At 33.5% G+C, this 23694-nt stretch overlaps 1 protein-coding gene across 1 annotated transcript in view; it reads right to left on the bottom strand.

Annotated features, from left to right (window-relative positions):
- Positions 1–23694, bottom strand: part of LOC119078056 (semaphorin-5A) — a 100805-nt gene that overhangs the window by 62465 nt on the left and 14646 nt on the right. The window contains exon 2 of the mRNA XM_037185483.1: positions 5692–5792. Coding sequence (XP_037041378.1) covers positions 5692–5791 — 100 coding nt within the window. The 5' untranslated portion in view covers position 5792. The remainder of the gene's footprint in view (positions 1–5691; positions 5793–23694) is intronic.

Raw genomic sequence — 23694 nt, forward strand, 5'->3', positions numbered from 1 at the left:
ATTTCTACGAAGAGAGTTTATGGACTCATCACAAGGCATACGTTTTGTTTGTTCGGATTGCAGATTCATTTTCGGTGTGCACATTGATTTGGAATACTTTACTGATTTACGATTTTGTAACTGTTTGTTGAAGACAGAGTGCAATGTAGTTTTAAATATGGATAATACTCTAGATTGCAGGAGTTTACAGAATATTCCGAGCGAATAACCAGTAAAAGAAACTGATGGTACAAGATAATGAATATATAATGAATGTAACCTTGAATTCAAACTGGATTTAAACAATACGGAGCGCTTGGATTTACATTTCCTCTATATATAATATGCATAGCATCGTAAGATGAAGAATAATTACGACACCTTGATTCGATACTTTGATTTTGCAATGATATAATAACTGATACTCGTCCGTATTATACATAAATAATGGACTCAGGTATGGCAAACTGTAAGAAAAATAGTGCAATGACTTTGTTTTTTCTCGAAGAACAATCAACCGTTTTTTTGTCTCTCTTTTTTATGGAAAAAAAATTATAAATCAGCGGTATTATTGTGATCAGTGATCGCACAATGCTTTTATTATGTTCCTACAAGTATGTGAAGAAAAAAACATCCTCTTATGTGGCATAAAGTCAAGTGTTTTGCCATTTTTTTCTGTAATATTTTATTCGTTGTTGTTCGATTAAGCCAAAGGCATCATCCGTTTAAACCAACCTGAAAATGTACAGACACATCAAACATTATATTGTATATATGGTGCATGGCCTTACAAAGAATGTTCAACACATTGCTTCAAGTATCAATGTGGCTACATTTTTGTTGTCTTGTCCTTACCAAATCAGTCAAAAAGAGGTTTACGTGAACAGAGTGAACAGGTTTCTCTCTTTTTTAATTTATCAATTTTTGTGCATAATGGTTTCCAAGACGGTTAAAGGCCGCTATCGTATGAATTATTTGAGAAAATTAATTTATTTGTTACGATTGGATCTTCTTTTCTCTTCAAATTCAATCATCGGTTTTTACCGTGGCAGTACGATAAGAAAGGAGCTGCTTGCATCAGTAATTTATGAACCGCTATCATTTGTTATCGATACCGAATTCGGAACTAAGAGAAGCTTAATGTTAAATGCAGAAAGATGACATGTCGCTAATTAGCGAATTATAAGAAAAATGAAAATTAATTATTTTTACTTCTTTCTAAAGCTACCCGTTGTAGAATGTGTTTGGTCTTTTATCGAAAAGAAAAAAATAATAATTAAACTGTGCCAACCGAGGTAACAAAGCAACTTTCATTTTTCTTATAATTCACTAATACATCTTCCGTATCTGTAATTAAATACAGATCGCAAAAAGCATGTTTGAAAAAACGAAGTAATAGATTTGGAATCAATCTCTTCAAAATATTAAGATCAAACGAAGTAATAGATCCAATACTAAGACTGCCGATAGACTTGTCGGCTGTGAAAGGTTAATTGAATCATAAATTAACTTCGGTATTTACTCAACTGCCAATAGTTTAATCATAGACCGCATAAATTATCGTTAACCATACAAATAATTTGAATTCTAATTTTATTTGTCGGTTGATTGGGTCACACGACTGTTTTTTTCTGCATTTCTTTAATGAAATTAATGTTTTATTTGAAGAGAAGTTTTTTTATTGTTTATGGAATGGCCGCATGGCTCTTTCGGTATGAGGAAGGTAGGTAGATTGCTGCCAGTCGGTAAGAAAATTTATGTTAAAAATTCATGATAAGTTGTTGAATGATGAATCCGGTTGTCGTTTTGAATATTTTGTTTAATTTTCATTTTTTGTTGTTCAATGTTGATAAAATGAAGTGATTGATGCGCAAAATGTACAAGTTAAATGTTCACTGTTAAACAAAATGATTTTTTTTTATTTTTTCATATAAATTACGGAAACCGGCTGTTGAGATTGTTTTTCGATTCACAAGTATCTTGAGAACCATTAATTTACACGCATAAAATGTAATTACTTCTGATGTAATTTCACATCCTTCGTTTTGTCATTTGATTGAAGATTAAATTCATTCGATTAAGCAAACATCGTGAAATTCACAACTCTTAATTAATGTGTCTCGTATTTACAATAATCTCGTACTCTGCGTAATCAAGGGAAATTTGACGACGATGTCTCAAAATTCACTTCATAAAAATAACAAGTGTCTATAGTGCGACAACGTTGTTCAGCGAAGAATTGTTTTTTGTTCGAAATTGCGGTGCATTGCACTATTAAGCAAACTATAGCCGGAGGGAAACAATGTCCATAAGATAAACATTAACAAGAAAAGAATGACAGAAAAAAAAACTATTATTCAGCACTCGTACACCTCATAAATGTGTACATGACTTTCAAAAGAACTCTTAAACAATATACATGCAGCATAGTCCGCACATTGTAAACCATAGCCACATTTCTACATCTCGAATTCAAAGGCATCCAGTTTCAAATATGGTAACAAATTTCACATTTATACGTCTCGTCATATGGAGAATCTAATTGAAAATCTCATGGAACAAGTAAAGGAAGCTGTAATGAAAGAAAAATATTCATGCGTGATATGATGCTACTACACTGGATGCACAATGGTCGGGAATAAAAAAACATGTTTGAATTACCTATAACTAAAGCTCTGTTCGTCAGAATGATGTTAATGAACGTTGTATGAGTTTGTGATATAGAAAGGGTTTCTAATGGAAAAGGAAGTCTCTTGACTTCAAGAGCAACTTCTTTTGGAGCTAACTTTCAAGTAGTCAATACGAACGGTTATGCTTTTACACAAGGCATTAAATTTTGCAAGTTCAAACATGGCCTAATTGACATAATTTGTGTATTCAATTGAGAATTGAGTCTGAAGTACACACAATCTCAATTATACGCAGCTGCGCTGTTTCGCGGAAATTTTCGATAAATTTTAATTTATTTTGACTGCGAAATTCGATGCAAATGAATGTGTTTTACCTGAGTGATATCCAAAATTAATGTGAAAGATGTAAAATGACACCATGCCGAGAAAATGGACCAACAACGAGAAAAAATGAGTGTAGATTTGGCAGAAAGTAAAATAATAATTCAACGGCTAAGGGTGTTGTTCATAAAGTACGTAACGCTAATGCGAGAGAGAGAACGGTGCATGAGGCCTATACATTTTGTTTGAAAATTCTCATTCATTTTGTGTGACAGTAGGTCTCTAAAATCCTTAATTTTTCGTTACGTAGTTTATGAACAAACCCAAGTCCAGTATATCAACGACCTATGTATAGTTACCAATCGTCTGAGAACTGAGAACATAGATACGAAACTACGAAGTTCGATTAAAATAATCTTTATAGAATCGTCGTGTTCGATTACATTTTAAAATAAAATCTCGTGATGCACCATGTGTTTCTCTCTCTGTTTAAAATTAAAATTTCATTTCACAAGCTCTAAGGCACATAATGAAGGAGAAATACATTACTTACTCAAAAGATATATGCATTCGGTTCGTCATTATCTCGTTGAAAGTTTAAACTAGTCAGATGAAGAACTGTTAAAAAGCGTTCAAATTACCAAGTATAAAAGATTGCGGTGTGCATTAAGAAAAAAATGTATACGAAATTGGGACTGGAAAAAATTGTAATTTCAGTAAATTTAAAATGTCCAATTTGAAGACGAAATGATTTTCTCATTTATGCATTCTCAGATTTCATTAGCATATCCAATGTATATATATGTGTGTAACAACCTTGGATGTAACAACCGGCGACATATAAGTACAAGCACATTCAAAACCGTTTCACTTAAAAATTTTATTTAAATATTTTAATTTTAGCACGAGAAGAAATAAAATCACAAATTTCTTCTTAAAATGTATTTTCATGTAAATGTGAAGCACATTTGCACCATCTAAAAAAAATATTTTTTTTTTTTGTTTTGATCCATGCATATCGAATAGCAATGTATTACAAGAATATATCTTGATCGGTTCGGTTTTTTTATTTAGTTTACAAAATTAAAATTTATCACTCTCTCGAGTGCCTTTTGGTGGGTACCTTCAATATAAATGAAAGAAGAAACAATTTGCGTGGTCTTCGATTGTATGTATCGAATGGCTGAATGACGAAAATCAATTTAAATTAAGTCAATTAAAGCCGAGAGCCGAGAGCTCATTAAGTGATATTAAATTCGTAATATTTTACAACGAAGGTGGAAAATGTTCGTATAATTAATTTTTTGTTTACGATATCTTCTCGTTTCATGCGACCATCGGGAAGGTATTTTACCTTTTAAAGTGTTAAGCATGCAGAACACATTTTCGATTTATAAATTACGATTCGGTTTATTTGGGCTAATGTTGGATTCCAACATAATATCATTGTGGAGTTGATGTTTTTCTTAAAAATGTTAGCACCGTAAAAGACGATGGATACACGTAGGCGATGTTACTGTCATGCATGTAGTTGGGTAATTAGTTGAAGAAATATTTCGGAGTCATTTTTGGTTACTTCTTGAAAATATGAAAAATATGAAAAAGAAACAAATCCGACGAAATTAAAAATTATCTGAGATCATTATCAGGTTACATTAAAAAATGCAGTTGGCGCCATATAAGCAATTAGTGAATTTTAATTCGAACGTTAAAAACTCAAAATAAAGACTTTTTGGTCTAGGTTGTCATAACTGACGGTAGGTTTGGCGCAACACCAGGGCTCATTATTGGGACTTTTATTTCTAAAAAACCCCAAAAATTACGAAAAAAAAAACAAAATTTGGATTTTTTTAGAAGATTTTTCCGAATAATTCGGAGTTTTTGGCATTTTCAGAAATAAAATTCCATCCCAATAATAAGCCCTGTCTTAACTCTCGAACTATCAATACAGTTGTCGATTATAATCTCGTTCGGTCGATAACAAAAACTTTCTTTCTCCATTTAAGTCAAAAAACAAAGTTTACTTTCTTTGTGTCTGATTCAACTGAAGCTCGATTCCAACTATTATACAAATAGTTCCGTTCATGGGTTGTACAGCATGACACAACGACACTTCCCAAAATGTATTATGTTTTTCATGGAAGAGATTTTCCACGTTAAGATGTTAATTAAATTATAATTCCAGAAAATTGCTGCCATGATGAGGCGATAACTTAAATATTCACTTTGTTCTATTGTAATTTAAGCAATAATTATACGCTTGGTGGCATAATTTATGTAGCCCTCTGATTGCACAATGAAATATGTAATTACAAACGTTTTGGTTATAGTTAACTGAGCGTATAGCTGCGATTAAGTGTGTACAACGAATTTAGATTGTGATCTGACGATGTGATGTTTAGAGAAGAGACGCTTCCAGCGTTTACGATGAAATTACATTTGGGTCAGTAATAAGGGACTATTTTCAGGAATCAATTCAAGAATTTTGAAGAAATTCTTGAAGAGTTTTTAATTTTATAATTTTGAGCGTTTTCAAGGATTTTAAGAATTTTGAAGAATGTCGAGCATTTTAAATTAAATTCTGGAAATTCTTGAAAATACTCGAAAATTTCGAGTTGAAATTCTTAATTCGAGAATTTTCATGAATTTCGAGCATTTTCAAGAATTCTTAAAACTTTCATGGGCTTTTAGAATTTTCTAAAAATTCAAAGAAAATAGTCCCTGGTATAATAAACGAAAAAAAAACGATGAATTTTCTTACCTTGATAGGAAATGTATCGAAAATCATTTTCCGATGCCGATAAGTTGATCACTGAATTGAATACAATCACAAAAGTCGCCAGTACGTGCACGTTTGTCATTCTGAAAATAAAATAAAAATTTGATTAAAACATAGAAAGCAAACAAACGACATTGTGAAAATCTGGTTTATGTCAACTGAAACTCACTATTACAACCGAAAGCATTTTAACTTCGTCATTACTTTCCATTTTAGATTTTATAATGAAAGCAACCGTGAACGTCGTTACAAACAATGTGAACAAGGATTCTCGTAAACTATTATGATTCCGAAATCGGTATAACATCCCTTTTTCGTACATATCCACACACAAAAAAGCGAAGGTCTGGATTCAACAACCACAACAAATTAATTGGTTTTTATTCTCTTAATAGCATCTTCAGGACCATTAAACATAATTATAGTGTGAAGATTCTATTAAATTGTTGAAAATTAAACGTTTAGTTAATGGCATCGAACAAAAACCGTCGTGCATTAAAAGGTTGTTCATAATAGCATCCCATACATTTTCAATCAAAGTGGAAGAAGAAAAAGATCTAATTTATTGCTGCAGATTGCATCAACTCTAATTTAAATCGCTTTTTCAATTTTCAATGCTATCATCTTTCAATTAACGCCATAATTCCGATGTGTGTTTTTTGGGAGCCAGGATTAGCACCACAAAGACTAGGTAGATGAAACGGTAATTCCTTCAAAAGAATATGAATTGTTACCTATTCCTATGAATTGTTCAGTCGTACAACAAAATTTATTTTCAAAATATTGTTAAACGAAAACAGGATGAAGTGGTCTGTATATAAGTGGCAAAGGTAAATATGTACGCAGGTATTTTGTCACCATAAATTACTTAAATTTACATTGTGCACAACACAAAGAAATAATTTGTGTATAACCTTTGAGGAAGAAAGAAAGAAAAAACTTTGACCGAGAATTGGTATCTGTATGTGACCGTAAAAATATCTATTGAAGGACACAGGACGACACGATAGTAACTCTGTCTATTCAACATGCCTGTCAGAGACCAAGGTTCTGAGACTTCGTGTCTCGTCCACGTTATCTGCATCATAATCTGTGTACAACGATATAAATTCTTGCAAACGGTATGCGAATCATGGTACTCACCATCGAATCTGTTATTATATTGTTTAAAGCATGTCTAAGTGAATGAGGCAAAATCTTGCATTTCATCAATTTTACCATATGCTTTTAGAACTGTCTAGTGATTTGTTTTAGCATTACGTCATTTATCGATGAATCCATATGTAAATATCTCGATTTTCGTGGTTCAAACATGGAACAACAATTTACCCTTTGGTCTCGTGTAGAGGATATATAGATAACATACAAATTCTTTCGGAATCGAAGCCTTAGTGACCCCAGTCTATGAAAAACATTTTTTATACATTTACAGTGGAAGCCAGTTAATTTCCTTCAGCTGTTTATACAAACAAAATTGTTCATGCGTCTTTATATGGGCGTAATAGTAATATTAATATGCGCCCATAGTACAATGAAAATAAATTCAACCAAATTGACTGTCAATTTTGAACAAACTATCAAATTGGTACAATGTACCAATGATTTTGCAGAGCATACCAAAAAGAACTTAATAAGTTTGTATGATGTACCAATTTGGAATGTTCATTCCAAATCAACCAGGAAATCGGTACGTGCTACGAAAAAAGTTTGAAGGAATTTTCTGCGGTTTTTCCGTCATTCCAACCACGTCACACGGTTAGTAAACAGTATAAAGACGTATCAGTACGTAGGTTTGTTCGATTTGATCAGCTGAAGTATAGTAGATTACATTGGATGCTGCGGAGGTAGTTCATTACATGAGGGATCAATTTTGTGATACGAGCCGAACTCACAAGTGTGGTTTTAAGCAACAAGCTTTGGAAACGGTTATTTTGACAAGTGTAGAGTTTGCATATCCGAGCCGAAGGCGAGGTATGCAACTACACGAGTCAAAATAACCGTTTCCAAAGCGAGTTGCTTAAAACTACACGAGCGAGTTCGTGAGTTCACAAAATTGATTCCGAGTGTAATGAAATACCAAGCAGCATCCAATGTATGATGTTATTTCCTATCCACCCGGAATATTGTTGTTACGAGTACATTTTCCCACCCAAGGACCTGTCAGTTCAAAACCAAAAGTGTTCCAATAGACAACTAGCAGATTCTTGAATATCAAAAGATTATTCTAAATTAATGTATAATTTCACAACATTTATGTCGCGCTATTTCATTCACTGCCAGACTAATAATAAACATAAAAAATACCGTTAGCACAAAACCAACAAAACAAATCTATTGTGTTGCATTGAAATGTTTATAAACGAATCTAGTCTGCTGATGAAATCGGCTCACACCTCTTCATTATATGAATCCCGAAAGCATCACTGGCAACACTACTATTTTGATGACATGTTGACAAACTACTTCGACTGTTTTGTTTTTGTGAAGTGCTAGATTCATATTTTGCGTGATATTTGTCGATTTTGGTGGTGTTACAATAAATTTTGCTGTGAAGTAAAGTGAATACATGATAATAAAGACAAAAGTGCTGATTAGGGAATGCAATCCCGGACCGTTTTTACAAAACCGGGATTCGGGATTTGATTCAGTATCAATACCGGGAATACCGGTATTTTCGGGATTGGAAAGAAAAATCGAAATGACTTATTTCTTGATAAAAATTTGGATTTCTAAGAAGAAATTTTAAAAAGCAGAATTCAAAAAACTTATCGTCGTTTTGTTTGAAACTTTACAATGTAGTCTGTACTCTGGGTCCTGTAGTCAGGGTGGTTTTACAAGACGGGCTGTGTGCAATATTATGAAACTACATGAGTTTTCAAAAGCAAAGACATTTTCGTTTCAACTTACACAAATGTTAAGTCTAACATTGCTAATTATTAGATTTTCTTTGATTAGTAACTTATGCAAGATAAATGAAAAGTTAGAAATATGCCAGTGAGGAAAGTAAAGAATTTTTTGAATTTAAAAATTTTTTTGGCCTATTAGTATAAAATTTTTATTTTCTTTCTAAATCCCAAAAGGATCACAGCAAATTTCCTCCTAACTACGGACTTGACAAATTCTTAAATTTAACGTACAAACCTTAATATACTCATTTCTAATGACATTAGCAACGTCAATTTTCTCTCTGAAAAACGCTCAAAGAAAGCACAAGTGTTGCAGCGTCTCACCGTTAAATCTTGAACGACACAAATAACCGCAATCAGAAAAAGCCATCTCTACTCTACTTTACTCAACTCTACGCTAGTCGGTTTGATGAGTAGTTTACACTCATGAATATGTATGAACATTAAATCATGTACATTAAGACCATTTCATGATGCGACTTTTTTAAAAAGTGATCCAGTATCTCTGGACTTTATTCCGATGTTTGTATAAGATTCTCAGGACAGAAGGCGTGAATCAATCCTTGTGTAGGCAAATACCTGGAACCTTATCTATTGATATGTACAACATCTGCTCGCTTAAATGTATGTAGCCATGCCAAATCAAAGCTCAGGCACCTTATGATGCGTTGTAAACGCGTAGTTAACACGTTGTCATTTTGTCATATGCTTTTGATCACTAGATTCTCACCATTTTCGATAAAATTCAACTCCTGTCTAATCATCAAAAGCTGTTGCCATACGAAATCGCTTTGTAAATGCTAAAAATCCGACTAAAAATTTTCAATTTATTTAATTTTAATCTTTCGGGAAAAATCCCGGTATTTTTTGGTGAAAACCGGTTTTCGGTACTGGAGTTTTCCGGGATTAGTACCGGGATTAATCCCGAGATTGCATTCCCTAGTGCTGATTGTTTTTGAAAATAGGTGAAAAGTGAAAAAATTAAAATTGTTTGGCCATAGGTGTTCGTCGAAACTGAATAAATTGAAATTATGGCTATAGACAAAATGGCCGTCACTTATTTTTGTGTTTTTATTTTTTTTTCGAAAGTTTTTAATGAATTTGCTTAGATTGGTGTGCAATTAATTCAAGTGACAAAGTTTGTCATATTAAAACTAAAATAACATCGCGAGTATTGTTTCTCAGTGCTAAAGAATATTTCATGTGATACATTTTTGCTGATAAGTAATGCAATTCTGCTGGTATGTAATGAAAATCTCCTGATATGTAATGAATTTTCATATGAATATTCCTTCACTTGTGATGTAATGAAAAAGTTCTCACGTGTAACGACCGCTTTCCGCGGGTGGGAAATGTACGTGTTACAACAATATTCCGGGTAGATAGGCAATAATAGTACATTACTATGCAAGGGAAGTAAAGTGGTATCTCGTATCCAGATGAGAAAAAGTATCCGAGGGCGGTAGCCCGAGGTACTTTTACTCATCGTGATACGAGATATAACTTTATTTTCCGTGTGTAGTACGACGTTTTACTATGCGAGTGATGTAAAGGTTATTGCCTATACATGTAACAGCCTTATTACATGCACCAGCATAGTAAAATTTATTCCTAAATTTCACTGCCTTCCACTGTAAGGAATTACCTAATCATATATGTTGCGTTAACTTAATACTTAATACTTAATTTAACGGTTCTTCGTGCGAATCAACATTTAACAGTTCAAATTCATTAAAAATGAGCGCATATTCAAAATGGTATTTCTGTTTACACAGTTCAATAGTAATACGAAAGTGTATTTTGAGGAGAGGCATATTTGCTTCGCATTCACGAGTATATTATTACTTATCGCACAAAAACCATACGAAATGAATATGACTAAAACTCACGAACATGATTACCTGCAAGTGCAAAATGGAATAAAAAATTAACCTAAATTTGCTGCCGCACACACTTCAAGATAGGTATCATTATTGTTGTAATTTAGTCGGTTTGAATGAATGAGTGGATACATTCGTATAATACATATTAACGCTCTATTACACCACTCGGTGTTGTTCTGGTGCTGGTTGCATAAACTCCTAGTTTGTACATATGGAATTGGGTCGAGCTACACATAAGTTTTTCCGGTGGTAAGGGTGTCGGGTTTAGTGCTAAGTGTGATACTTTTGAGAGTCAAGCTGAGTAATCAACATTGGGTTTTGTTGTTATGGTCACACATAATGAATGAAATGAGAATTATCTGAGCTCTTAGGATCAAGTCAAACAAAGTTTTAGAATTGTCTAAAATATAGGGACAATACAATTATCAAAAATTAGGAATTATCACATTTTTGTTTTACGTAATTTTTATCTATTGAAAACGAAGATGTGATAATTCGCTAATTTTGTTTTCTGTACCTTCGTTCATTTGAATAAAATAAACAAATTGATTCAAAGTCAAGTTCTTACGATGATTGTAATTTTTAAATTTCAAGTGTCTCCTTCACTTTTGTCCATCACCACATGCCATATACGTCTTTTGCTGTTAAGATTTTATTCTCATAAATTGAAAGCGTAATACATATTGAATGCACTAACCTTTCGGCCGCAGATGTGTCGTTTTTTGTTTCATTTATTGTTACTTTAAATATTTGCGGTAAAATTCAATATCCATTACGTTGCACATAAACAGATCGTATGTATGTAGCACGTTGGTTATTAAGAAATTGAATGCTAACCACAGAGCAAAATGGTCTTGAACGTAAATCCTGTTATATATTGTAATGTGTGTTCATAATTTGGATCTAATGTTACGTTTTCAATAATTTGTATAAATCGGTTGAGAGGTTAAATCAATAAAAAAAGCTCCCATGAAGCTTCACGATAATTATGGTGCGTTTGATTTGCCTTTATCACGCCTCAACTTTGTCAGAGTTGTTAAACTGTGACGGACTGTAATTAGAGGTGTGCACCGCCGATTTTACGCCGGCGCGCCGCCGATTTTTTGCTAAATTTTCGGCTCGCCGCCGCCGAAAAATAATAGCTCACGCCGCCGCCGCCGCCGATTGTATTTTCGTCGCGCCGAAATTTTATACGTTTAGTGCTTTCAGCCATTTTAATGGGCGGCAATATAAACTTAAATTGAAAAATCTATACAAAAGTGTGTGCCTGAGTACAAGGTTTTAGCAAATGTTTATCTCTCTTAATAATTTATAAGTCAGGTTTCTATATGCGTAGAAAGGAGTTTTTGGTTAAAAATTTTTTGTTGTAACTTTGGGTTTTTCTTCTTACCTGCACTGTACGACGGTGAGTTTGTTTCTGATGCTACGATAGGGTTATCTGCGAAGTAGCTTTCTATAACGTATCCTATTTCCATCAGTAGATGGCAAGTGTTTTATGCAAATTTTTAAATACTAGTCCAAAGAAAAAGTTTGTTGCCGTCTTGGGAAGGGTATCGATGGATACAACTGAGGATCACCATCGATACCCGAGGTCGAAACAGCATTTGTATTTTCTGTATCCTCACTTAACGTGAACCCTTGGGTACGTTACTCTATTTTCTGTGCAATGGAATGGAGCGCGGCAGACGGCAGACGGCAGACGACGTTTCTCTTATTGTCTGTTGATGCAGATAAGAGGAAGAAGAAAGAGAACAAAATTCAGTGAATCAGTCAAAACTGTGTGATACTACTGTAATTGTAAAGTGGCAAACTTAAGACCTTATGTGGAATTTGGGTGGAAAATGGCGCAAATCACATGTTTCAGGAATTTATAAAGTGGAAAATCTTTCCGGTTTCAAGTTTTTTCGTCAAAAGACGAGACACAGATATCTTTATTTACAATTTTTAGCTGCTTTATGTAAAAAATTTGGGGAAAAAATCATTTTGGCGTAGTCTATGCACTTATTACGCTTAGTACTTATAAATTTAAGTTTATCTGAATCTCTTATTTGCGAAAACCTTCTACTACGATCTCACTCCTACATCGAAGATGAACTAAATGCAACGGGAACGGTTATTGCATAAATCGAAAGATAATAGTAGTGAGTTTGCGTAAATGACATAAATTATAGTTGGAAATAAGAAACCTGCAGAACATCTAGTATGAAGATGTGACTTAAAATTTCCAACTTATAAGTTAACTTATAGCTTATATGTCATTTACGCAAACTCACTAATAATTCTTGGATTCATTAAATTAGATGCTTTTAAAATAATAGGTCAGTGATTGTACATTCAAACTATAAAAGATGAGATGCGTCTCAGTTGATTCCCCTTGTAGAAGTGGTTGATACTTCAGATCGCAAGACAGTAAGAATTCAGTGTTTTTGCATTATTTTCGAAAGTTTAGATTTTTTGTAAATTTATCGGCGCGCCGATCGGCGCACCGCCGCCGACTATACATTTCTCCCGGCGCGCCGCCGCCGATTCCTTGCCAGTCGGCGCACCGCCGCCGATTATTTTAAGATCGGCGCACACCTCTAACTGTAATGAAGTATGAAGAGCATGACAAATTTATGTTCCAAATTACTGTTACATTTTTGTTGACTTTCAAGTGAAATCGATTTTGTGATAAAAGCAAATTCGCAAGTGTGTTTTTGAGCAACACGCCTCAGCAATTATACTTGTCGAAGAACAGTTACTGGAGCCAGTTTCTCAGTAACACACGAGTGAGTTTGCAAATATTACAAATGTGTCTTCGGCCAACTAACAATGCAAAAGTTGATTTTTCCACATAGTAAAATGAAAAAAATGAACCGAAAATGTAATCCACATGTAATGGATCATTTCCACAGGGGTCAAATTGCTGTGTAATGGTCAACTTTCGCATGGGGCGAGTAATAAAATCATTTTTTTTCGTCAAAGATTTCTTGCTCACTTTCATCGTGAAAACAGTGAGATTTAATTATAGATCGCATGTAATTTGCAATCCCATATGGTTTACCTCATCTATATCATTACGTCCATAATGAACATAAATTTATTCAAAGCCGGATGAATTAGAGATAAACGGCGAAGTGAATAATAACCGTTTTGAACGACATCCATATGTTAAGCTTGATTGTCATCACACCATTTTAAATGTACACTGCTCCCGTAGAGCGAAATTTAAACGCACGAAAAGCCATATTACATTTTATATATATATATAAAGTGGCTGCGGGGTCTTTGCATTTATAGATTGAGATTGGTTAATGTAATAATTAGAGACTCCTCTGCCCTGCTCAAACAGAAAATAAATGTCTAACACGCAAAACAAAAGAATTTCCCGTCTGAATTAAACAATGTGTTGAATTTAAGAAAAAATTAAAAATATTTTTTGTAAAATGCGAAAACAAACAATCCATTAAAGGCTGGACACACCTTAATATAGGTATATGTTCTTGAATGCACACGAACACAGTGTATATATGAGGTAGTCCCCATAATTTGATAAAATAAATACTCAACCAAAATCGTCGTTTATTTTTATCTTTCGAAGGGCTATTGTGATCTGCACACTTAACAAAAGAAAAGAAAAAAATAAGTCTGTTGTGTGTGTGTGTCTCTTTTTTTCTGGTCCACATGAAATGCACACAATGCCCCTGTCCTAAGCAAGCAAAATATTATTTAAAATTTTTATAAAAGACCATCAAGATTACGAAGAAGCAACCGAAATGTTAAGCAGGCAGAGAGCAAAAAAACAACAACACACAAACACAATATATAAGATGATAGGAATCAAAAAGACGTGAAGTTGAATAAAGACAAAAAAAAATTCAATAAAAAAAGAACCCAAAACTGAATACAGTAAAGTGAGATGATAAATGAATGCAAATATTTCGTTAGACATATTATTAAAGGTAGAATTAAGACAGCAGAAATCTTTGAAAAACAATTTTGAAGAGAAAAAAAAAACATTTCGTTGTGTATTACATCTATGGAACTGGAAGACCCCAAAATGCTAAATAATTACGATAAATTTAGCCGGGTCTCATTAAACAATTTGGCGTTCAGCATACAGAAAATGCACCAATGAATTGGCTCTTTAATACGAAAAAAAAAATCCCAAAACGCGTTACGTGATTATTAGGCAAATGTTTTTTAATGAAGAAAAACAGAGTCACGTTTTCGAGGTTCGAACGTACAAAAAAAAAGATTCGAATTTTTAAGTCGGTTTTTAGTTGTAAATGTATATACTTATCGGCTCTCTCATATATAAAATATAAACGAGCACCTGTATTGTAGAACCGTTCAAAGCATATAAATTATTGTGTAGCAATGAAAGCGTGTCTTGGTTATGCAATATTATGCTGCGCTCTTTTTTTGACAGAGATCCGTGATGAGATGGGACAGGTAAACAGCATACCTACAACAAATTATAACAACATAATGAGTTTCTTAACCAGAGTGCATGATTCGTGACAAGGCCGCTGTCGAGTTCAAGGAATTTTCGTTTTAATGGTCGCGATTTTTTTTTCGTTTCGTAAATCATACGGTGAGCGCGGACTGTTTCTTTTTTTTCGTTGATTTCATTTGTTTCCGTTTGGAAACAAACGAAAATAATAAAAAAAAAAATTGTTGAATTGGCAGGAGATTCTTTTTTAATTACCGAGCTTCTTCTAAAAATGCATGCAACATAAATCTAAATGAAATTAGCTACCTCTCCGCTTCGTCTAAATTCCCTATGGGTTGCCGTTTCTCGAGATGAATTGTTTTTGGTTTTGTTTCGGTTCATTTGTAATTCGAACAAGTTTTGCCTGTTCGTTTTCAATTTTGTTCGGATTATTTATTTGAATGCCCTAAAATTAATCTGTCATGGTTTGAAATTTGTTGGTTCGGAGTTGTTCTCATTGTTATTAAATATTTCCTTCACTATGTCTTCATTTTGGTGCTAATTTTTATCAATACAAATACAAAATACGTTCTCTTTGAAATCACCAGAAATTTCATGTCACTTTCAAAGATTTATTGTAATTATACTCAAAACTGATCTTTTCAGAATTGTTAATCTTCTGGACTGTAATGAACATCACGAACTTATTGGTGTGACGAATTATACTTCTCTCGGAGTATCACGCTCAATTTCAGAACAATGTACGTATTACGTATTACGTATTAAGATAAAATTAAAACTGTCTGGTTTTGACTGAGATGACAAAAAATTTAAGTTTTGAGAAGCGGCAGGCGTATCGCGCTGTAAATCTGCTACTTCAGTTGTTTAAAGCAATGTTTGATACAACATCTTTTACTTCATTTGTTGTGACATGCATTTCGGTATTCAAGGCTCTATTAACGAAATTCTCCGCTCTTTTTTTTCGGTTCTATCGATATCTGGCAGTTTGTAATACATGAGCGAGTTTGCTTATAAGACTACTGCTATCAATTTTGTGGCTTGGATTGGGTGTGATATAAGCCGAGCACTAAAACGATTTAACTAACAGTTTTCGTTTTATTTATTTATCTACAAACAAGAAACTGAACCTTAAGTTAAACCAGTAGTAAAACGTTATCATAGCTACAGATTCATATCAGCGATTTGTAATACTTTTTTCTTCGTTTACTGACTGGGTTATAGCCGCAATGGTGCGATGTAACAAATTTAATTTAGTGATAAGATTATGTCCTCGAACTTTTTAGCTGGAGTACACTCGTTATTTCAGTTGAATTGACATATATTTGATTTGGTTATGACAGATATTGAAAATAAAATTAGCACTTACGAAAGGCCATAGATAAAAAAATATGCAAATATTGCCGAAAAAAGTACATTGCGTCTGAAATTGTTGAAGAAAGTAAACAATTTTAACATCCGGTGCGATAATAGCTAGAGATATACCTGAGATTTGTAAAAAAATGTTTTTCCTGAATTTTTGTTCAACTACAGGATGATACACTGTAAATTGTTCCGTTTCATAAAAACATTTAGAAAGTAGTTTTACGACGATTGAAGTGTTATTGTATGTCTAATTAGGGATCGTTACAAGGAAGTGGTTTATGGAAGGGACTGTGGCGCCAATATGATGAAGAAAACTCATGCATATTGATCACAATATTGTTCTTTTATTCATCATTTTTTTTATTAATGAAGGAGCAATAGTTGTCGGCCTACTGGTACATATCCACGGAGACAAGGGCCTTCTTACAGGTAGCAATTCATTATGCTCTTTGTGAAACTCTAAATCATATTCAATGATTTCTGGCTGGTGTTCTTTATGTAGTAATGTTGTTTAAGTACTAGATTTCGTGTCGAAGATCCGCCGAAAAGCAAGCGTTATTCTACTTGAGGAAAATTTAATAAGACATACGTCTGTCAACCACCTACACAGACGACATTCAATGTGTAAGCTCAATCAAACGATACTTAAACTACACATTGTTAATGGATTAACTGATGAGCGAGATTCGAGGACAATGTCAATTTAGGATCTTAGTCCACTCCGTTTGCTCATCTTTTATAATTGTTCTAATTGTCTTTATAAAAACGAAGATACAAACGAAGTGACAGCGTTCAGTGAACAATAGAATGTGAGCGTTCTGGTACATCAACATTGTAGAGAAGAGAGAAGCCAACGGTCGGTGTTCGACATTGTTGATATTTACGGCATTGAAGCGACAGTGGTTATCAAAACAAAACAGATAAGGTTGTGGGAGAATTACCTGTCTGATTTTAATTCGTTTCAAAAATTACATGCTGATTACAGCTCAAGGAAACGTTTTTGGTAGCAAAAAACTGTCTACCGTTAGTCTCTTTTCTCTCTTTTCTCACTCTCACTCTAAAACCAGTTCTGGAATTTTTAATTAAAAATCAAAATTGATCGGCGTGAAGTATTGAATTTGTTTTTTCGCCTATTAAGGTGCCACATTCTCCCCAATTCCAATTCATTAACGAAGAATGTGCATATAACATCTGATTCAAATATTTTCAGCGAATCGCGTTGATAGCAATCAAAACAACATTTCAATCCTACATTCGAAGCTGAGATGGTAAAATTCACTGCTTGAAATCTGGTTGTCTTTTTAGTGATTTAATATGCAAAATATCAGCTTCACCATTGGCTAAGATAATTTATTGATAAATTCGAAACGATGAAAAATAAGTCGAAATCAGCTCAAAAAGCACAACAACTCTCCACTGCAAAAAAAATGTATTTAAAAAGTGTAATTGCATGAGGTGGTCGCCACCGGTTACACACAATAACGAATGTGTAATTTGCACATTTTGATATGTCGCGTGAGAGCACAAAATTGTAATTTATTATAACTTTTTGTGCTTTAATGCATATTATATACATTGCGTCTTGCATATGATTGCATTTCAGCAATCGATAGCGCATTTTTAAATAACATTGTTTGACCAATGATTTATGGTCTTTGATCGTACTTGTTGAATATGAAATTGACTTCTGGAACGAATCTTTTTGCACATGTACGTATGAGATATGTTAAACTATTGTACGCTGTTCAATAATTTATGAACATATCATTTTCGAAAAATAATATTTTATTGATGATATTGATGAAGAGTAATTATTTTTCGGTTGCATATTGCCATATCGATTGAAAGTTGTTAAAAGCCCGTGTAACTGATGTGAGGTAATTGCTTTTGATGGAAGCAACTAATCAGATTAATTTATTTGAAAACCGTTTCGCAATGATGGCCAAGACCTCACCGAATTGATATATTTATGATTCTCTTGGGTTGTTTTAGGTAAACGTTTTAAGTCCTAATTTGAGCTTAAATTTTCATGATTCGTGGCTGATAATAATTAAATGTTTCGCATTTAATTATAGACTGAACCCGGTGGAAAGCAACCGTTAGCAACCAATGTTATTTTTTGGTGTGGAACCAACGAAATTTTCATCGATTTTTTCTCTTATTCGGTACTATTCGATACTAAACCAATGATTATACAGTTGATCCTTTATGGTCTTGAAGTACTATACTTAGGTGAATACGGTGTGCCATGGTTCTAATTGAATGTCCAATGTAGTGAGGGCCTTAATTCGCGAATTTTCTTTCCTGAAAATACTTGGAAAATCTAAGTCTTGAAAATTCTATAATTCTTGAAAACTCTCCAATTCCAAATTGTGTAGCGGAGGACCATAATATGATATTATCATAAAAATGGTGAATTTGTGATAAAAGCGTGAAAATTCGACTATATCACGTGAATGATGGAAAAAAAACTTTGTACCTTCAGCTTTCTTTTAAGTTTAATATCGTCCCTGCAGCTTCAATGCTAGCTTCACAGAAATTCGCCCAAGTTACCATTGCATCGAAAATTTGGGGGGGATGGGGTGAAGAAGTGGAAGATTTTTAGGATATCCAGATCATTCAGAATTTGAATATTTATCGATGGTGAAAATACACGATTTTTTTGTTGCTTTTAGTGAATTGCTGAAGACATTCTTTAAATCGATTTTTCACCATGATGGCTCATTTTTGGCCAAATGGAGAAAATGTAGATCTGCTTGTGCCTTGTGCTCTACATTTTTTTCCGTTTGGCCAAAAAAGAGCCATTATGGCTTCATGGTGAAAAATCGATTTAAAAAATGTCTTGGCCATAAACAACATGTCACTAAGCTTTATGATAAAATTATTTTTTTTGATAATTCTCGAAATTCTTGGCTGTTTTCGAAACTTTCAAATTTCTTGAACATTGGCCGTGGAAGGTTGTAGCCCTTGTAACAAGGTCTGTGAAACATAAATGAATGATTTGGTTGAATTTATTAAAGTCAAAAAAAAGTTTTTTTTTTTGTATTTTTCTTGGGTAGAGCCAGACTCTTGGAATATTTGCAATGCTTAGAAATTCAGTGAATGTTTTACAATTTGCAATTTAGAACAAAATTTTTTTTGACTTTTCTCCCTAAAAAATCCACTAATCTGTATAAATCTATGTTTCGGCTTACGAAATCAAAAAGCAGAACAAAAGAGTTCATAAGCACTCTAATTTATAGCATCTATAAAAATGTAAGCACGGTCAACGTTTGGATATTCACCGACGAATCACCACAGTTTATCGGAATTAATTAGTAATAAATTACATTCATAAATGTTCTTTGATTAAATCGAGTATAATTTCTATGAAACTGATATGAATGTGGGTTCCCACAAATATAGCATCAAAGTCGATGATGATGGAATATTTTTCCATCATTTTCGTATCTGACACCAAACCACAAATTTTTAATAAAAACATTTTTTTTGCATAAATTATTGGTTTCGAAAATATTGTCGCACAGCCATGTTCGACATCAATAATATAAAATAGTTCTGTGTTTTGTGGTGTCGAGCGGCACTGATTATAGTAGTTAGTTGAATAGCGAAAAAATTTTAATTTTTTATTTATTAATTTGCGTGAGACGTTCGCTAAACTATTTTAAATTGAGATAATAAATCCATTTGGATACGAACACGTGAAACGGAAATAACTCAATAATTACAAGGCTTACGTTTCCAATCCGATATTCTTTATATTATATTCCAATTCCATTTCGTTTCGTATTATACAATGGCCTGCGGTAATTATTGACTGATGCTCGCATCGCCAACACTAGTGCATTGTGCAGCATATATATTCAGATTGTTTAATGTTTATCCAATTCAGTTGATTTTGTTTTGGATCGACACCACGAACCGATTAATTGAAAATAACCAACCGAAAGAAGATTTGATTTCGTGTTTCAATATCAAGTCAATTTAGTCTATTAAAAAGGTAGTTCGCTTCAGGTGCTTTGAAATTGGTATAGTTCAGTATAAAGCATGAGTTAAATTAAGAAAATCAACTAATTTGTCAACTAAAACTTCTTCTGCAATAAACTCGGAAAGTATCGAAGCAAGACAGCGTTCGATGTTGATGCGAACTTTTCAAGTTAAACTAAAGTATCTCCATCGATATACATAATGTGCAAGCTTGTTTATCAAAAACTCACAACTGAAAATCGGTGCTAAGATGTTGTTATCGACAAATTTGCAACAGTAAAGAACATACAAACTTATGAGGTGAGTGATGCTTCAACAATTCACCACAGCTAACGCATTTCAGATTGCACACAGAGAACCATCATACTTACGTTATGTAACATAAACAGAACACTTACGCTTCAAATCATTCTTCGTAACATAATAAACGGGACCCTTAACGTCTTCAATGCGCTTTCCGCGAACCCTGGGAAAGGTAAGAGGCAAGCTCTGATTGAGTGATTTTCTCCATTTAATTGTTACACGCGCCAAACAATAAATGACTAAAAGATCGTTTTCCGTCCTAGGAGTGCTTTCGCGTTCATTTAAAGACAGACATGAAAACATATCTTTTACGCATATCGTTTGATGATTAATATTAAGTGTTTTCGTTCATCTTATTGTCGTCATTACGGATCAATGCCTGAATTATCTATGGTTTGTGATTGCTGAGAGCTACACGAGGGATTCTTTTGAAAAATAGCCTAACGAAATCGGACGCATTTTCCAGTGACCCTGGAAGCCAAATCCACTTTCAAAAAAAAAATCTTCGAAGCTTGTGTGACTGGTGAAAGGTGATCAAAAACCGAAAACTTGCATTTTTCTTACAAAAATTTCTCCAGTTACACGAACCGTACAGGGTCGTGTGGGGTGTCATTAGAAAGGTAATCACAAGAACTTTTGACCCAAATAGGGTCTTACTGGGTTTAAAATTCATCCATACTGAAATATGTGCAGATACAGTTTTCAACCGAAGACTTACACTGTTCTTACTGAAATTTCTCGAGGTACACAAAACGTACATGGTCGTGTAGGGTGTCATTTGACAGGTAATTTAATGTGCTTTTGGGCCAAATAGGGTCTTATAGGGCTTATGTGGCTCGTGTAACTGGAGAAATTTTTGTAAGAAAAGTGCATGTTTTCAGTTTTTGATCACCTCACACTAGCCACACAAGTTTCGAAGAATTTTTTTGAAAGTGGTTTTGGCTTCTAGGGTCGAAGTCCTTTCTAGGTAAATATGAAAAATTCCACTAGAAAATGCGTCCAATTTCGGTAGGCTGTTTTTCAAAAGAATCCCTCACACAAGGTTAGAACCGAATCCTGGAAATACTACAATACTACATAACCCCTCGCATTAACCTGTTCCCGCGTATTTTACGTATACTCTACATTATACATCGTTCGTATGTACAGTGTAATGTTATGACATATGTTTCAAACCGTATGACTGATATGAGCACTTAGTGGTGTGCACCGGGTGGTTTTTCTTCTATCGGCGTAACCGTCGGCGTTGGGTCTAAATGACACCCTAGACCATTGCACTCTTCAGAAGACTTTTAAGTAATAAACTAAAGAATCATTTTTTTTAGTTTGTAGAAATCGGCGCGAGGTAAAGTTAAAAGTTATAACGGATACGCCGACAATTTTCGAGAGTTTCTTCAAAAAGTCAAAAAATTATCGGCGTAAACTCTATAACTTTGTAATTTGCCTCGCGCCGATTTCTCCAAATTAAAAAAAATGATTCTTTAGTTTATTACTTAAAAGTCTTCTGAAGAGTGCAATGGTCCAGGGTGTCATTTAGACCCAACCCCGACGGTTACGCCGATAGAAGAAAAACCACCCGGCGCACACCTCTATGAGCACTTCGGCATCTAAGTTAACATTTCTTTCTATACATTTCTTCCATAAGATCAAAGCGCTAGTACCCTAACATGTGCATTAAAAGCGAAAATGTAAACATTTTTATTGGTTAAGTTTTACAGGTTTTACTGTAATCAGCATTGAACATAAAACTTACGAAACACACCGTCAATAAGAAAACATTAAACATACAAAAGTATATAAAAAAACAACCTAGCATTTGTGATAAGACGTTCCTTCTAGCTTAACGAATATTAAGTTTTTCGTCTTTATGAAATATTAAAAAAAAAAAGATAAAAAACGAACTGAACATCAAGTGTTATGAAGTGTACTGATAACGGAGAACGAACGATGTATAATGTAGAGTATACGTAAAATACGCGGGAACAGGTTAATGCGAGGGGTTATGTAGTATTGTAGTACACACATTTTCTTATACATCGTGTGCGCGAGATATCTATAAATGCTTTTTCAATGCATAAAACGAAATGTAGGTATAATGATTAAATATTTACTTTTCTCTCTATGTATTTATTTGCTTATCTGTTTATAGTACTTACAGCAGTTTCGTAGAGAAAATTTATAGAAATTATTATTAAAAACAAAAAATGTAGAGCGTTCATCGTTATGATCAAAGCATATTCAAATATTTAATACTGAAACGAAATTGGTGTGCTGTAACATTTTAAAGGACTTAGAGAGCGAGATCTATTTCAATAGGAGTGTCTTCCACAATATGAAATGAAATCGAAACGTTTCTCATACAATAAACTTTTCGAATCACGATTTTTAATACTTGATTAAATTTCGATTCAAACGAATTACCGAAAAGTTGAACTCATTCTGATGAAATTGGAATCGACGCAAATCTTTTCAGATATAAAATTCTCGAAAAGTCGTGACGTTCTTTTAATACAAAGAATTTTTTTAATTTTCCAAAGATCTTGGTCTATTTTTTTTCGAAATCGAGACCATGATTTAGAACGATTTACACAATATCAAACTTGCGGGACGCCTTTAACATTATTATAATGTCAATCGTACCGGGATCAATACAGTTAATTCCATGGAAAAAGTGTGCACGAATGTGGGGCGGTTTGTCCACTATTTATGTGGATTTGGGATAATCGTTTCAATAACGTAACGAGTTTACATTTCAAACAATTAAATCGATTAAAAGAGTAATGCCCAGCTGTGGTCTTTGTTTTGAATTGTTGAAACAGATGGCTGGTATTGGATGGTGGATGCAATGTGCTGTCGTGTAGCCTTTTGAGACCAATAAAATGGAAAAAGAATTTGAAGTGTACACATTACATATTCAACATATACAAATCATCGTACTAAAGTTTATCTTTCATGAATATTTCTATTTTCATGGAATTAGTTCTTGAAAATTTTTGAAACTCTTCCAAATTCTTTAAATTCTTGATTAAGTGCTCAAAATTCTTGAAATTTCTTGAATCAAGAATTTTGATAATTTTCAATAATTTCGAGAATTTGAATTCTTGATATT

This window comes from Bradysia coprophila, unplaced genomic scaffold (assembly GCF_014529535.1).
Source record: "Bradysia coprophila strain Holo2 unplaced genomic scaffold, BU_Bcop_v1 contig_24, whole genome shotgun sequence".
NCBI classification, from domain to species: domain Eukaryota; kingdom Metazoa; phylum Arthropoda; class Insecta; order Diptera; family Sciaridae; genus Bradysia; species Bradysia coprophila.